This window comes from Mus caroli, unplaced genomic scaffold (assembly GCF_978045245.1).
Source record: "Mus caroli unplaced genomic scaffold, Mus_caroli_1 scaffold_4, whole genome shotgun sequence".
NCBI classification, from domain to species: domain Eukaryota; kingdom Metazoa; phylum Chordata; class Mammalia; order Rodentia; family Muridae; genus Mus; species Mus caroli.
In genome coordinates, this window is record NW_028227259.1 from 33,223,231 (window position 1) to 33,240,808 (window position 17,578).

The 17,578-nt window shown below is 48.3% G+C and overlaps 1 protein-coding gene across 1 annotated transcript in view; it reads left to right on the forward strand.

Annotated features, from left to right (window-relative positions):
• Dpysl5 (dihydropyrimidinase like 5) overlaps positions 1 to 12,415 on the forward strand; it is an 84,547-nt gene extending 72,132 nt beyond the window's left edge. The window contains exons 9-13 of the mRNA XM_021163502.2: positions 1,647 to 1,788; positions 4,357 to 4,499; positions 4,992 to 5,199; positions 6,882 to 7,050; positions 9,246 to 12,415. Coding sequence (XP_021019161.1) covers positions 1,647 to 1,788; positions 4,357 to 4,499; positions 4,992 to 5,199; positions 6,882 to 7,050; positions 9,246 to 9,331 — 748 coding nt within the window. The 3' untranslated portion in view covers positions 9,332 to 12,415. The remainder of the gene's footprint in view (positions 1 to 1,646; positions 1,789 to 4,356; positions 4,500 to 4,991; positions 5,200 to 6,881; positions 7,051 to 9,245) is intronic.
• The last annotated feature ends 5,163 nt before the right edge of the window (positions 12,416 to 17,578 follow it).

Sequence of the window (17,578 nt, forward strand, 5' to 3'; positions counted from 1 at the left end):
TAATAAAAAAGAGAATCTGGGTGGCTCACCCATCATTTACATTCTGGTATAATTCCTTTGGTTAAGCGTGAATAAAAAGTACAATTCATATTTGTCCCTTATTTTATAATCTGGTTTCCTGGGCAGGTGAGATGGCTCAGTAGGTAAAAGACAATTGTCCCCAAACCTGACAACCTAAGTTTGATCCTCATAATCCACATGTTGGAAGGAAGAACTGACTCCTGAAAGTTGTCCTCCGATCTCCATGGTACATGCACATATGTGCATGCATGACACACACATATACAAATAAATAGATGAATAATAAAGAATTCACTACCATTTGTTCCCACCAGACTAGTGGCACCTGCTTCTGAAGCAGTGTGGTGCTCATTTGAAGGTGGAGGTTGAGCCCAGGGCTCAGGGTCTCTGGCCTGCAGCCCATTATCCTGTATTGGAATCTCCTTTAGTCTGAACTGCACCTGGGGTCTCTAAGAAGAGAATAAACCCTGAGATTCCATCATTTCTCATGGCTTCTGCAGGTCCAGAGAGCGTGGAGAGCCTTAGGGGAGACACAGAACACTTCTGTTCTGTGGATGTCTCTTCCTGTCTCTACAGTCCAGGGCAAGGTCAGCCTTGCCACCACAAGAGCTGAGTCATCACGCCATGGATTTGCTGGGGACATCAGTCTTTGGCAAGAACACTTTAAGTGATGGGCCTCCAGGTCCCAGGAAAGAGTCTTCTGCGTAGCTTGACTGAAAACTGTTCAGGAGCTTCAAAATCTGTTCACACCACATGTGCTGTTCTGATCCCAGGGCCCCTTCTGAGTGGGCAGGCCAGTTAGCCCATGTGCTTATCTACAAGGGACACAAAACCCTCAGGACCCCCAGTGGCCAGTTCCAGCAGTGTTCCTGGTTCCACATGATCTCCTTGCTGCAGCCAGGTCCCTCTTAGGCTTGCTTTGCCCTAGTGATGTAAGCATTCTCATCACTGTGGCTTCTGGTACAGAAATCTCTGACTGTGGGTAGTCATTCTGCCTCCATGTTTGGCAGACAGCAGACCACAGTGTGCCTCTTTGGCTGCCCTTCCCTGCTTCTGTATCTGTCTGAGGTCCTGGTTGAGTTTGTAGCCCTTAACCCTCTGAAGACCTTGGCTTGGGTGCTAACTGGTGACAATCCCCTCAGCTTCCAGACAGTGACTGTTAAATCTTGGTAATCTTTCTCTTGAGTGTTGTGGCTCCAAGTCACTTAGCAAGTTTAGCATTGAACTTGGAAATTCTTTGTCAAACACCTACTATGTACTTCCTGCTGGGACAGTGTGGGACAAGGAAGCTAGTACAAACAAGATGGCATGTGTGCCCTTGACATTAAGACCACCTCTACCATCTCAGCCCAGCAAAACCCTCAGTGATGGGCAAGTTGTCCTCTACCTGTATCGGAGAAATCACCAGCTTGAGCATTTTCCAGAGTCTCTGGGAACCCCACTCAGCACATATGCCAATGCTGTACATTGTTCATTTAAACAAAAGCAACAAACCATAGAGGTGGCCCAGCAAATAAGCAGCAGAACCAAGTTGGAACTGGATTCTCTACATCCCGGAGTCCAGGCTTCCTCCACCACTTGCCCTTCCCTTCCTGTCCCCTCACTGGTCATTTCTCTCTCCCCAGTGACACTCTGAACATTGTGGCATCCGATCACCGGCCATTCACCACAAAGCAGAAAGCCATGGGCAAGGAAGACTTCACTAAGATCCCCCACGGTGTGAGCGGTGTACAGGATCGAATGAGCGTCGTCTGGGAGAGGGGCGTGGTAGGTCTGCAGCCTTGCCCATGCAGAAGATCTCAGCAAAGTCCATGCTTACGAGGTGTAGCAGGATTCTCTGGAGGAACAGGACTGATAGAATGGACATGGAGAATGGGCATCTCTAAGAGTGGCGGACAAGCTGATCTGACAATCTCTGCCTCTCCCAAAGCAAAGTCAGAGAATCCAATAGTTGTTCAGTCCGTGAGGGTGGCTGTCTCAGCTGATCTTTAGTTTTATGTTGGAATCCCAAAGAAATAGGCTTTAATATCAGTGAAGGAACACCTCAGCAGCAGTGTATATGAACTTGCCAGGGAAAGCGAGGACAAGCAGGCAGACAGCAAAAGCTTCCTTCTTTCATGTCATACACACACACACACACATACATGCTTCATACATGTTAGGTTAGAAGGCTCATCTTAACTCTGGATACTTTGTGATTGAAAGGTCCATCCTAAATCTGAGCCACACTTTCTGGTAGCAGTGTGTGTATATATGTATACATGTATGTGTGTTGTGTGTATATGTGTGTGTTGTGTAGATATATGTATATGTATGGGTATTGTGTGTGTACATATATATGTATATGTATGTGTGTTGTGTGTATATATATATGCATGCATGTTGTGTATATATATGTATGTGTGTGTGTGTTGTGTATATATATCATATTATATATATATATATATATATATATATATATATATCACATTATACACACACACACACACACATACTCAGTCTTCCAACCTCTTATGATCCAGTCTAACAAGAAAACCCCTTGCAGCCACTGCAGGAGAGCTGATCCAGGCACATCACAGCTCCTCTTTTAGGCAAGAGGTCAGTAGTATCAGAGGTCACCCTTAGCTAACACAGCGTCACCTCACACATACATGGGGAGAAAGGCTTACCCCGTAACATTACCTGTTACTGTAATGTTAAAAGTTCAGAAAAGCATACGAAAAAAATCCTTACAATTTGATTCCTAGAAATTCAGCATTTCAGCATATGTCTTCCTAGTTCAGTGCACGATGGCATGGTTAGTCCTTGAATGTTCAGTGGTCTTCCTGCTTCATCCTCCCAAGGGCCAGGATTTTAGGTGTGAGTCACTGTGTTTGGCTAACATACATTATTTAGTGACTGGATTCATCTTTTTTTTCTTCATATTTTAAGTCATGAGTGTCTTCTTAAAGCACTAAGAAGCGGTGATCTTTTTAAAACACAGTTTTGGGTACTTGTGATCTAGCCCAGCCTTAATCCATGCTAGGCTGGAGCTCCGCCTCTGCCTACGTCCCTAGTCTCAGATGTCTTCTTTTAATTGCTACGTAATGTTCCCTCCAGTGGAAAAGCTGTATTTAGTTACTCCTTTGAAACTCTCGGCTATTTCCAGTTTTCACACTTCAGATGATGCTATGAACAAGTCCTTGCTTAAGGATGTCACCATTTCTAATTACTTCCTTAGAACAGATTTCTAGAAGGGGATTTTTGGGTCAAGGGATATGAATATAATATGCTGGGTATATTTTGCCTAATTGAATTTCAAAAAAGATAGGGGTGGGGATTTCATTTGAATATCACCTGTTCTGCCCATGAAGAGTAGGGGGTTTTGTTTGGTTAGTTTTGTTGTTTTGTTTTGGTCTTGATCTATCATGGAATACACTCTACACTCGGTACAAGAGCAAAGAGACTGGAAGTACTGAAAACTAAGCCACCAGCTCAGAGAGAGGCCAGGAGGTAGCTTAGGACATGTCCCTGGAGAAAGGCACACAGCTGCCCAGCGCAGTACAGGTAGCTAGCTCTTTCAGAACACAGGATATACAGTAGTGTCTTCCATCTATCCACCGTTTCAGGTGGTCCACAGTCCACAAAATATTAAATGGAAAACTCTAAATATCATTCATACATTTGGGGAAGTTGTTTGTTTTTCTAAGATGGGTTTCGCACCCTGGGCTAGCCTCAAACTCACCATGTAACCCAGGCCTTAAACTCATCAGTCCTACCTCAGCTTCCCCAGAGCTAAGGTTACAGGCATGAACTCCCATGCCTTATACTGTAAGTATTACATTTTGTTACAATGTAGTGTTAAGTTATTCTATTGTATCACTTGTCCTTAGCCTCCTGCTGTGGGAGTTCACTTAGTTCTAAGTGTGCGTGTATAGGGAACAAGCCTACTATGTATAGGTCTCAGTTCTCTGTGGTCTCAGGCATGCTGTGGGGGTCTTAGAAGAAATCCAACGAACAAGAGGGGATGTACACTCTTGCACATGAAGGGAAGCCTCTTCGTCATCCCAAGTGGACACACAAGTGGAGCTGCTCTTAGGAAGTGCATTTGCCCAGGCAGGCAGCCTTTGGCACAAGTCACCAGGGTGGCTGGGTGGCTGGGTGGCTGGGGAAGAAAGGAGCAAGCAGATTGCCAAGCCCCACCAGTCGACTACGGGAGATAGTGCATGTAGCACTGCTCCCCCATAAGACCACAGATGCGACCCTCTGAGATAAATGACCACAGCTGGGTAGCAAGTGTCTGGGGCAGCCACACCCTCAGAACCAGGCTGATCTGGAACTTCTGCCACATTCCAGGTTGGAGGAAAGATGGATGAGAACCGTTTCGTGGCCGTCACCAGTTCTAACGCAGCCAAGATCCTCAACCTGTATCCTCGCAAGGGCCGTATCATCCCCGGAGCTGACGCTGATGTGGTGGTGTGGGACCCGGAAGCCACAAAGTAAAGCTCGCCGCTAGTCTCCTGGGATTAGGGGGTTAGGGTTTTGAAAAACTTGTATTTTCAGAACTGCAAAGGCGAGTAATCTTTGCAGCATTTCAAGTTTAGAGAAAGGTGGTGGTGGCGGTGGCAGTGGCGGTATGCAGATGACCATGTTCCTCTCATGCTCATGTGTCTGTCCATCCCTACATGTGCCCATGTCCAGTGTCTCATCCCTTCTTCTAAGGACACCAGTTAGATGGGGGAAATATACACTTACATAGCCTCCATTTGCATTAATTCTCTAAAGGCTCTATGTCCAACCGTGGCCTCGTATTTGAGATGCTGAGATGTTCGGGGTAAAGATTCCAAAACAAGGATTTTGAGGGGATGAATTGAGCCCATATCAGACAGTTCTGGGTACCATTCCTTCCTGTTGGGCGGCATCTCTCTGTCACGATGTGCTGTCTTTAGGTGTGCTATAAGAAGCTCTTGTTCCACCCTCATTCCCACCAGGACCATCTCAGCCAGCACCCAGGTGCAGGGTGGAGACTTCAATCTGTATGAGAACATGCGCTGCCACGGTGTACCGCTGGTCACCATCAGCCGGGGACGAGTCGTGTATGAGAACGGCGTCTTCATGTGTGCAGAGGGCACTGGCAAGTTCTGTCCCCTGCGGTCTTTCCCAGACATTGTCTATAAGAAGCTGGTACAGAGAGAGAAGGTAAGAAGGGCAGGAAGGAAGATGTGTGGGAAGAGGTCAAGGCCCATATTGGGGGCATCTTCACTCCCCCCTTTAACTCTCAGACATTGTCATCTTGTATATTTTGTTATATATATATTGATGTTATATTTTGTTATATATATGTGTGTGTATATGTGTGTGTGGATAGATAGATAGATAGATAGATAGATAGATAGATAGATAGATAGATAGATAGATAGATAGATTGATGTTATTTTTGCATCAATTGACCAGGATACCTCAGAAGGGGAAAAGTTTCAGAAACTTTAAAGTGACTGGGTGTAGCTCATAATGAGAGGGATGTGTGGAATGACTGTCACACACAGCAGATGGGGAAGAAGCCAAAGTGAGAGGCCAGTTTAATAACCTTCAAAGGCCAGCCGTGACCCATCTCCTAAAGATTCCAGGGCCTCAGCCAGGGACTAAACATTTAGAATGTGAGCCTGTGGGGAGACATTTCAGATTCAAGCCGTAACACAGGGATCCTCTGGATGCTATCTGTCACCTTCTAGCCAGAAGAGTATGCAACAGGGACAGTAGGGAAGGTGGAATTGGAAAATGCTAGTTTCCACTTGTGATTTTGCGTACACTTGTTATAATGATGGTGGTGGAGGTGATGGTGATAATGATGATGATGATGATGGTGTGTGTGTGTGTGTGTGTGTGTGTGTGTGAGAGAGAGAGAGAGAGAGAGAGAGTAAGGGTGCCAATGGAGACCAGAAGTTTCAGATGCCCCTGGAGCTAGAGTTACAGGCAACTGTTAGCCACCTCACATGGGTAGTAGGAACCAAACTTCGGGCCTCTCTCTGACGGTCTCAATAGATAAAATGTAAGTGTGCAAGCAGATATGGAACCTGGCAAATGTATCTTTGACCAGTGAGGTCCTCCTGATACACAAGTTGATTGCTCAGTTCCTTTCCTGTCTTGCTAATGCCAAGGGAGCCTTCAGAAATCTCCTGTGCCTGTTGTTTCTCTCAAAAAGACTGTGGGCAGACAGTGTGTAACATTGTAATTGAGGTTCCATCCCAAAGGATACAGTGCTCATATAGCTGCTGCTGCTGCTGCTGCTGCTCCCTCAGCCTCCTGCACATGCTCCAACATGCTTTCTCCCCCTCACAGTAGCACTTTTAATATAGCGAATCGCCATAACTGACCTAGACCAGGACAGCTCTAAGTGACAGAGATTGGAACCTTGGCTATCTTGTGTGTGCAGTATAACTCCTAGCCCTCTAGTACTGCTTCCAGCAGTGGCCCATGTCCAAACAAAGTCTATCTAGGGTAGGGTTTTGCTGGGTTGTCAGACCACAGGAAAAGGTCTGGCCCATTGGGACCTTGGCAATTGTCAGGACACCATTGTATGTGTCAGAATGCTCACCAGGGATAAGATCTCCAACCGTTACCCTGCCAAATTCCCCAGGAAGGATTCTACCCATGTGAAGGGCAGAGACCAAGGCACTTCCTGCACACAGGCACTTACACATGCATGCACATGCTCATTTCATGTAGAAGCAAGAATGGCATTCTTCAGTGCTTAGACTATGGAAGCAAGAAGCCTGTCACCCGTGTGTCTCGGGTCCTGTGCAGAGTGGCAGCTGTCGGCGAAGGATGCTGCAGCTGTGTGTGCACTTGGCTCTGATGTGTCTGTCTTTTCTCTTCACTAGACCTTAAAAGTGAGGGGAGTGGACCGCACTCCCTACCTAGGGGATGTCGCCATTGTTGTCCACCCTGGGAAAAAAGAGATGGGAACACCATTGGCAGACACGCCCACACGGCCAGTCACCCGGCACGGGGGCATGCGGGACCTTCATGAATCCAGTTTCAGCCTCTCTGGTAAGAGTGAGGGTGTGGTGGGAGCCAGCAGGCAGGATAAAGGCCCAGGCAGTGGGCCTTTGTATTGCTATGAGCGTGTACTGTTGGAGACACACAGGCTGAAGGGCCCAGGACAGCCAGGCTTGCTCACCAGCAGCTGGACAGGCCACAGGCCACAATTCTCCCTGTTGATGTTTTTTGTCCCTTGAAACATCTTGAGGACATTGCACACAGGGTGCCCCACAGATGTCCAGGGCTCAGAAGGACAGCCCTCCCTCCTTTCATTGTCCCCTCTTCTTTCCTGCCTCACTGGAATCTCTGTCCCCCTCACTCCTCATTTCTGCTCTCTGGCCTTGACACATCACCTGCACCCTTCCTCCACTTTCCCTTTTTGTCTTCTAAGGGAGATAAACATTTCAATAACTTTAAGTAAAATGTTTCTTTCTTTTGGCTCTGACTCCCAGTTAATCTCTCTATCTCCATCCCCCTGGCGCTTGTCTATTTACAGAATGCCTTAGGTCTGTCTGTCATGTTCTGGCCCTGTTTTTAATATCATGCCCTCCCAGTGACACCAACACTGAGCCTGGGTCCCTTTAGACCATGCCCGTCTGTGCAATTATACCTCACATGCCTCAGATGTCCCTGGTAGGGAACATTGCCTCATAAGTGGTGAGGTGTTCTCTATGGAGAGCAGACAGAGACCGTGAAATATGTTAGGTCCTTCATGATGCTTTGTTGGGAAGCACCACCACCACTTGAAAGGCAGTGACCCAGCTTCCCTGACCCCAGGACTAGCCAGAGAGAATCTACGCTACAAGACCTGTCTCTACTTGGGGAAGAAAGGCAGGAGGAACAAGAGCATAGAGTCCCAAGGGATAGAGAATGAGCACCACACAGAAACCATCCCAGGATGAGAGGCAGAGACCCCACCTCTGAAGCCCCACCTACTGAGGTCCCTAGAATCCCAGTTTTGCGCTGACAGCAGCTTGTGCAGGGACCTGTGGTTTCCACTGAATGAGCTGGTAGCCTGTGGAGAGGAGTCCTCCAAAAACTTGCTCCCAAAGGGCTAGTCCTGTGAGCATGACCACTGGGTGGTGTTTCAGGAGCACTGTCCAAACACACCGATGCAAAAAAAAAAAATAAAAAAACAAACAAACAAACAAACAAAACACACCGATGCTTTGCCAGTCCATGGTGTGGATTCCTAGGACCTGGGCACACAGCCTGCAAAAGCTGACCCCACAAGAAATGATGGGACCCTGGGGCTATGGGGCCCGACTAGCCAGTGGCCTCTTCTGCCCCAGTCTGAGAGCCATGACTTGACAGTGACTCCTTCAGACACAGCAGACCTCAAGTTGCCTGGCATCTCTCATCTAGCCCCAAGTCTTGATCTGTTGACGATGGGGAACACTGGTGACTGACCACTGTGATCTATGAGACACTAGACCCTCCCTTCTGAGTCTTAAAGGTGTGGGCCTTTGGTTATATGGGTTTTTCATTTTCCAAAACAGTTACTGGTTTCCTGTTTTATTCTCTGGTCTACTCCCTGAGAACTGTGTCTGAAGGTCTGTGTGATAGCTGGCTAGTCCCTTGGTGTGACGGTACAAGAGAGCCTGAGTATGCTGTCCTCGAGAGTGAGTGAGGAGGCTGTAACATTGACTCTGAGTCAGAAAACCTGGGTTCAAACCCAGGCTCTTCAAAGCCCTTTCAGTGCAAAACGTGGAAATCGTATAATGCCCTGGTTTTCTCATCCAGAGACTGGGATAGAGGCACGAGGATTACACCTGGAACTGGGGTAATGGCTCAGTCAGTAAAGCGCTTGCCTTGTAAGCCCAAGGACCTGAGCTCAATCCCAAGGCAACATGTTTTAAAAGCCAGGCATGGGCTGGAGAGAGGCCTCAGCAGTTAAGAGCATGCACTGCTCACCCAGAGGACTGAGTTCAGTTCCCAGTTTCCCAGCACTCACTGCCTGCCATCCAGAAGCTCCAGGAATCCATCACCTCCTTGGGCTCATGCTCCAGGCCTGTCTTAAAATGGGTGGACAGCATTCTCTGGCCTCCGCGGACACATTAAGGTCCACATACACATTAAGGGAGAGAAGAAAGAACACACTCACAGAAGGTTTAACTCAGCCCCTGGGCCCCTTGGTGTCAGGGCCCTGTTAGCCCAGGCAGCCAGTGCCTGATTGACCGACCCTCCCTGCTTCCTTCCTGCAGGTTCTCAGATCGATGACCACGTTCCAAAGCGGGCCTCAGCTCGGATCCTTGCGCCCCCTGGAGGCAGGTCGAGCGGTATTTGGTAAAGGCTCTGACCAGCCCCACCCTCAACAAGTGAGGATGCTAAACCACCACCTGCCTGCAAATGTTCCAGCCAGAGCTGCAGTGGGTGGGAGAGGTTGGGCAGGGCAGTGCTCCACCGGTGGGGGCTCTAGGAACCAGGGAGCCCTCCCCTTGTCTGAACGTGATTCACGGGGCTTTGATCCACCCCTAACAAGGCACTTTGAGCTGTCCCTCCTGCCCTGCTCCTTCCTTCCTTGGCCCTGGGGTTTCTCTGGGCCCCAGAAGCCCACACTATGCACAGCAACCAATGCATAGCACCTGGCCCTAAACCCTCCTCTCACCGTGACCTCCTGTGCTGGCTCTGGGAAGGCCCAGACTTTAGTGCTCTGCCCTGCTGCCCACCCACACAGGTGTCCAGAGCACTTTAGCAGATGTGTTTTATAAGTAAGGGCCTTCCCCCTTCACCCCTTAGGCCCCATGGTGACATTTTCCCAAGTCAGACAGGTGTCAATTCCACAGCCATGCCCAAGGTGTCCCATCTCTCCTGACTCATCCCAGCTGTACCCTTGTGGGTACAGTCAGGACACCCCGGGTGTGGCTGTGCTTGGGACACCCTGTGCTTTCTGCTAGCCTCTTTCATTCCCTACCCACGCCCTCTGGGAGTCCCAGGCCCCAGAAGGGTAGCTGGGTGGGCATGTGGCTGGTGCCAGGCGCGTGTAAATGGTTTTGTTTTGCACGTTTGGTTTGCGCAGTGGTTTGGTTTGACTTGTTTGTGCACCCTGTGGAAAATAACGGTGCTTCGTGTCACTAGCATAGCATAGAATCTGGAATAGATTTGGTTTGTAGGAGATGCTGCACTCACCACCAACCAGACAGTACAGGGCAGGGGCGGGGGCAGGCTGGACCCCTGGCCCCTTTCTCCCAACCCAGGGTCCTTTTGCTTCCAGAAGCCCTGTACCATGCCTCCCCTATCCCACACCTCCTGCCACCCCCTCCTACTTCCCTACATTCAAACGATGCTGGATGCTGACCCTGGAAACCTTCAGGCCGCATCTCTGCTCCTGGTTACCCCAGCACTAACCCCACATCCACACCCTCATACCCCAACACAGCTTCCTATAACTTGCCCCTGCTGGGCAAGGCCAGGCTACTCCTCCTGGGTGACTAGTAAGAGGCCTCATACTGGCTGAGAAAGGGGGAGTAGGGGAGGGTTGCCTAGGCAACTGCCAGGGAAGGGGCTTCAACCCACAAGGCCTAGCTGTAGCATCCACCCCCACTGCACAGGTGCTATGGGATCCTCAGCACTGAGCTCTCCTTGAGGACTGGTCGGACCCGCCCTGTCTTAGAAGCTCCTTAGAGGTTCTCATAGGAGGCTACACAGTCTGCAAAGTGGCTCAGCTGTCTGCCTTTGATAAGCCTCATCCCTGCCCTTCTTTGGCAAGTGATCTCACTTTTGTTGGAGCTCCACAAACCTGTCAGAGGATCCCCAGAGCTTGTCAGTCACCCCTGCACGCTTTTGTCCTGCTTTGGGTCCATCAAAGAGCTCAGCTCTCACTGAGTGACAGGTAAACTCCGAGGGGCTTCTGAGATGGGGTGGGACTTACCACTGTCTCCAACTTGCAGATAAAAACTGAGGCCCCAAGAGTTTAGGCACCAGAAATGTCTGTCCATGACTGCTCTCATGGCCTCGGCAGTCTAACCTAGTTGTGGGAAACAGTTGTGGATTGATGTCAGGCCCACCAGGAGTTTAACCAGACAGAGTGCTTTCTTCCTGGGGGCGTGTTCTGCTTTGCTTTGCGCAAGCCGATTTTATCTTTGTCATGAACTGACTCATGTATCCTCTCGGTTCGAGCCTGGACTAGAAAAGTGTTAGGAACCTGCGTGCGGTTTTACTTGCACCCAGTGTCCTCACTTAGGAGCTGAAGAGACAGATAACCCAGAGGACTGAGATAGCCCTGGGAACAGTAGGTAATGACCCTAGAGAAGCCTTCACAGGTATCATAAACAGTGACGCTGACGGTGTCTATCTCTCTCTCTCCCACTCTCCTTCTCCTACCTTCTCCTCCTCTTCTTTTTTCTCCTCCCCCTCCTCCTCTTTCCCCTTTTTCTTCTTCTTGAGACAAAGTTTTGCTTAGGTAGCCTGGCCTTGAACTTACAGAAATCCTGCCTTCGCTTCCCCAAGTACTGGAATTATACACACAAGCTAACCACACCTAGCTATACATCATCTTTGTCTATTTCTGCCCTTGCTGGGTCATGGGCCTTGGGCAGATGCCAAAGATCCAAGGGGTGGTAGGGCCAGCTAGGCAGACTACCTGGCGTGGGCCAGGAGCGCGTTACCCTCTCTGATCGCCTCCACCTGAGAAGTGCATCACCTGAAGTGGTAGGAGAGTGCACATACAAGGGGCCACTGTGGGCCTTCTACTTCATCCACCCCGCCCTTCCACAGACCCAAGCCCACCCTTTCATAGCCTGTGTGCTCACCCAGGAGCTTCTAGATGGGATGCTTAAAGAGCCAACCAAACCCGTCACTCCCTTGTGTCCACTCCCTGCCCCATGCAGAGCTCCCACCACCCCATCCCAGGTCCGGTGGCTGCCAGCTGGAGCGAAAGGGGTCTCTGGTTGCCCCGAATGCAGCTCTCAAACTGGTCTTGTACTTGCTGAATAAACACTGTTGTTCTTGCCTTAGCTGCTCTCTAGGTTTGTGGGGTTAACTTGCCAGAAAATTGTGCTACAGTGTGTGTGTGCGTGTGCGTATGTGTAGTGCTAGGAGTCCACAGTAGGTTGCTTGTCAAGCCATTGCCGTGACAATGGCATCTCTTATATTGACCCAAAAACCACAGAACCACACGGAAGCCAAACCCCCTCCAGCTGTTGAGGTGGCAGGCACAGCCTGGGGTCAGAAAGGAGCTGTCAGCACCCCAGCACCCAAGTGACTTCCTCACTCTGTAAATGTCATGGTGCTAAGGTTGTATTGATCCCGAGACGACACATGGCCCTATGCTTTGGCCACCGTCTGAGGCAAAACAAAACAGCCCAACACGTTGTGTTCTGGTGCAGGTTTGAATTAAACTGTAGCTACTTCTCACTCGGCCTCTGTTGTGTTTTTTTCAAGAAGAGGCAGCCTGGCAGAAAGTCTTCTCTGCAGCAGTTATGTGTCGCTTCCGTTGCTAGGAGAACAGCTTTGATCCATTACTCTGATCAGTGGTAGCTCACTGGGAGGTCTGGACAAGGTCAGGAGATACAAAAATAAAAAGTATAAAAATAAACATTTGTGATGAGAAATGTCCTCTCCCGAAAGACCAGGATTTCTGATGGTGGAAAGAAAAATCTAAGGCAGATTCCTTGGGACAGTTGGCATGTTCTCTGAAATAGGAAAACTCAGAGGAAACTCTGTAAAGGCAGACATTTAATTCAGAGCAGTTTACAGCTTCCGAGGTTTAGTCCATTGTCATGGAGGGCAGTGGCAGGGTGCAGGCAGACGTGGTGCTGGAGAAGGAGCTGAGAACTTTTTCAGATGTATTTATTACCTACAGTGTTCTACCTGCATATATGCCTTCATGCCAGAAGAGAGCACCAGATCTCATCAAAGATGGTTGCGAGCCACCATGTGGTTGCTGGGAATTGAACTCAGCACATCTAGAAGAGTAGTCAGTGCTCTCAACCTCTGAGCCATCTCTCCAGCCCAAGTTCTACATCTTACTCTGCGTGCAAGAAGGATGTGTTTCACACTGAGTTTAGCTGGAGCACTTAAGGCCTCAAAGCACTGCCTCCTCACTTCTACCAAGGCCACCCCTCCCCATAGTGCCACTCCCTTGGCCAAGCATTCAAACACAAGAGTCTATATGGGGTCCAAACCTATTCAAACCATCACTTTCCACTTCCTGGCCCCAATAAGCTTATAGCCATAATATAATGCAAATGCATTTAGTGCAACTTCAAAAGTCCCCATAGACTATCATAGTCTCAACAATCATTAAAAATTAAGTCTTTTCTGAGATTCATGCAATCTCCTAACTGTAACCCCCTAAAATATCAAAATTTAAAAAAACAAAAAGATCACATACTTCTGACAAATCATCACATCCAAAACATAGGGAAGGGAGGACAGTGAGGAAAGACTGAACCAAAGCAGGACTGAAAACCAGCTGGGCAAACTCCAGACTCTGCATCTCCATGTCTGATGGCAAAATGCTCTTCAGATCTCCAGCTCCTTCCAGCATTGTTGGCTGTAGCACGCGTCTTTCTCTCGGGCTGGTTCTACTTCCCTGGTAGCTGCTTTCCTCAGCAGGCAGCCCACAGCTCTGGCATCTCAAACCTCTTGTGGTCTCCAAGGCAATCAAAAGTACGCCTTCACAGCTCCGTGCAATGGGCTCTCTGGGCCTCCATGCAGGGACACCCTTGTCATACATTTGGCTTCAGCAACTTTCCTTAATCACAGAGGGGGATCTCGACTCTAAACCCAGAACCACAGGGCCAAAGCTGCCAAGGTCTGCTGCTTGCGCAGCTGGAACATGGCCCCCTTGCTCAATCACATCTTCACCAGATGTTTGTTTTTGATGGTTTCCTTCACTACCTAAGCTTGACTGTCAACAGAACTTGCTCTGTAGACCAGGCTGGCCTTGAACTCAGAGATCTGCATGCCTCTGTCTCTTAAGAATTGGGATTAGTCATCCCAAATTCTCAGTGTCTTTGAAGGGCCTTTGACTGCTCACTTGCTTTCTAGAACCCTACTGTTGAGTATGGCAACTAGACCTCAAAAGCCACTGAATGTTAGGGGAGATTACCTGGTTAAGCTCACACTAAAATGAGTGAAGCACAAGCTATAGTCACAGCATTTGGAAAGTTGAGGCAGGGGGATCATGAGTGTGAGGCCAGCCTAGGTCAGATAGACATAGACCCTGTCTCGGAGTGAGTGTATTGTTAGTTTTAGTACTGTGGGGTACCTTGTGATGATTTCTTTTTTCTTTTTTGTAAAGATTTATTTATTTTATGCCTATGAGTACACTGTAGAGGTCTTCATACACACCAGAAGAGGGCATCGTATCTATTACAGATGGCTGTGAGCCACCATGTGATTGCAGGGAATTGAACTCCAGGACTTCTGGAAGAGCAGTTAGTGCTCTCCACTGAGCCATCTCTCCAGCCCTTGTGGAGATTTCGTAACCCTCAGAGATACAACCCTAATGAAGAGATTCTAGATGGTGGAGAAAATCAGGAGAGTACCCTGGGGAGCCAAGCACATTCCCACTAATCTATGCTAAATACAGGGAGTGGAAGGGAAAAAGACACAAGCTTTAGTCCCAGCACTCAGAAGGCAAGGGCAGGCTGGGCTACAGAGCGAGACCCTGTCTCAAAAACAAAATGGAGAGGAAAAGGAACGGTCACATATGACAGACCGTTGCATGGTCCGAGGCAGTGTACAGGTGCGTATGTGTGGCTGAAAAAGAACCACAGTTTTGGAAACTGTGAAAACTAGGATCAGACAGGAGAACCAGCAATTAGAACTATGCAGCCATCAGCCTTGATCTCTAAGAATTACAGGTTGTCTCACATTCAGGCACAAGTGGCTTTAGGAAGTGTGGAAGGGGCTCATGGGAACCCTAGGTGTGAAGAAGAAACCATGGTACTGGGAAGGGTAGACACTATCATCCAATTGATTTTTTTTAAGTTATTTTATTTTGAGACAGGATTTCACTAGGCAGCCCTGGCTAGCCTGGAACTATGTAGACCAGGCTGGCCTCGACCTCACAGGGATTAAAGGCATGCACCACTACACCTAACAGTGGAAGCTATTACAAAACATTGCCAGCAAGCTACACATTGAGCTTACCACGCTGTAATAGTTTGCTGTAAAGCCACCCCGCTCTTCTCAGTGTCTGCTTTACAGTGAGATCAGCTTCCTGGATGAATGAGCACTGTTTTCTGCTAAGTCACATGAATGCATTGGAAATTTCCTTGATATGCGATTTTTTTCACATTTTTTTTTTTATTAAAAGGAAACCGTTTGTTTTAGATGTGATTTCCTTATGTCACTTCTGAATGGACAGACTAACAGCATGGTTATAGGAACTCAAGCTCTCCAAGGCCCTCTGGGGGCAACTCCCCGGAAATCCAAGCTCACCCAACGGAAAACTTCCCGACAACTCTGTGTGCTTTGGTGACATCTTCTAACCAGTGCCTCTGTGTTGCTGGAATTCTTCATTGCAAACTGGCTTATGTGTTGCAGATCGGGGACCCTGGAGTGCTCCCCACCCCCGCAGCACCAGATTGCCATATTTCCAGGCACTGAGGAGTCAACATCACAAACAGACTTTTGGGAAAGGCTTTGACACCTTCATGACTGGGGAACTGAAACTACTGGGAAAGGATTGACCGGGTTTTGAGTGTTTTGAGTCCCAAGGACAAGACACTTCAGTAATGCTGCGTTACTGCCATGGCAGTGATCATCAGAATTCCTGGTGGCCCCTAAGAGGAACTTGAGGCCCGCTGTAGTCATCTTAGTCTGTTGCCATGTGGGGGCTGCTGTTGATCAACAGCCAGGTCTCCAGAGTAAACTATCTGCGACGTGGCCCAAGGAGTGGCTTTCTGCAGATTGCTCTGTGATTTCTCCCTGCTGTCTGCACTGTGGTTGTGAAACTCCAGGGAATTGGTAGCAGGGGCATAAAAGAATGCTGCCTTTCATTCTGTTTCTCAGATACCGCTTTCATCTGTCATCGTGTTTAGGAAAACTGGTATCCTAATTCCAATCTATAATCAAAGCCAATACTTTGGGGATTAATGGTTTAACCTAGGTGAGCAAAGTGGGGCTCCCTTCTAGACTGGAGGTCTGAAGTTATTCATGGAGCCCAATGGCTCTCAGCCAGGGGCAGTTTTGTCCTCTAAGAGACAAGAGTAGGAAATCTTTGGACATTCTTTTGTCTGTCACAATGTAGCAGACTAGCACTACATGAATCTATTGGATAGAGCTCCAGGACCCTGCCTCGCCATCTACTCGGGATGCATTCGGGGGAGCCACCTCAACAAGGAATTCTTCCACACAAAATGTCAACAGCGACGACATGCGGAGATATCTGAGAACACAGCTTGATAAATCTGTGTGAAGCTTAATGATGGAATGGGATCATTGCTTTAGAAAATTGTATAAGGAAGTTTTAAGGAGGGAGGCAGAGCTAAGTTTACGATGCAATTCTGTGTGGCAAGACATTCAGGATGCAAAACATCACCACAGGGTTGGACCTCAGCAACCCAGGATCAGTCAAAGGCAGGACGCCAAGGAGTCTTATGACATGCTTCCCATGGCGTCACCTATCAATCCAATGCCACGGAGATCAGGAATTGTGTTGTACCAGGTCCTGCTTGGCCACTGTGAAATGCTCCAGGAAATGGAGGGCCAATTGTAGATCTGACTGAAGCTCAAAATGCAGACAGAGGGGACACAGCAAGTGGAAGCGTAATCACTGTTACACTTCAATTCTTTAATTATCAAATATATAGCATTTCTGTTATACCTGGGTGTAAACTAAGCCTCTCTCCAGGAAATATCTTGTGGTGGGTGGAGAAACGGACCCTTTGAAAACTCAAGCAAAAGGAAGTGGGCATTGTGGCTAAAAGGAAATTCAGAAAGAGTCTGGGAGTGGTTGTTGACACACGACATCTGATGGGTCAGATAGTCACTGAGGTAGTCCAGTCTTAACCTGTTTCCATGACATCGATTTCTCAAATGTCTGGGTGTAAGTTATACAAGCAAACTCCCAGATCTAAGTTCACAACCTGATAAATCTGCACTAAACCAATGTACAGCTGGAGACAGAACACTGCCAGCGCTGGGAAATCAGCTCTGTGACTCTCCTGTCCCATCAGCGCCCCACCCCCATGGATAATAACTATGTCCCCGAAAAATGAGCATTGGCTTGAGTTGAACACTACTTCATGGACTCACACAATGCATACACTTTGTCCTGACTCTGTTTCTCAACAGTAAGTTTTTAAGATATAATGTGCACATCTTCTTGTCTGTTATGTGCAAGACTGTCTACCATGGAGGGGCAACTTTATCAGCAATGTGCGCACACAGGGGACCTTACATACAGCGTAAAAGCACATATCTGTGTGAAGTGTGCATGCAAGGTCCTTTCCTTCTGGTGTAGAATGAGACCTGTCCAATTCAAAAGTGAAATTAAGAAAGCAATTCCAGTTATAGTAGCATCAAAAAGAAGAAAGTGAGGGCTGGAGAGATGACTCAGTGGCACTTGGTTCTCTCTCAGAGG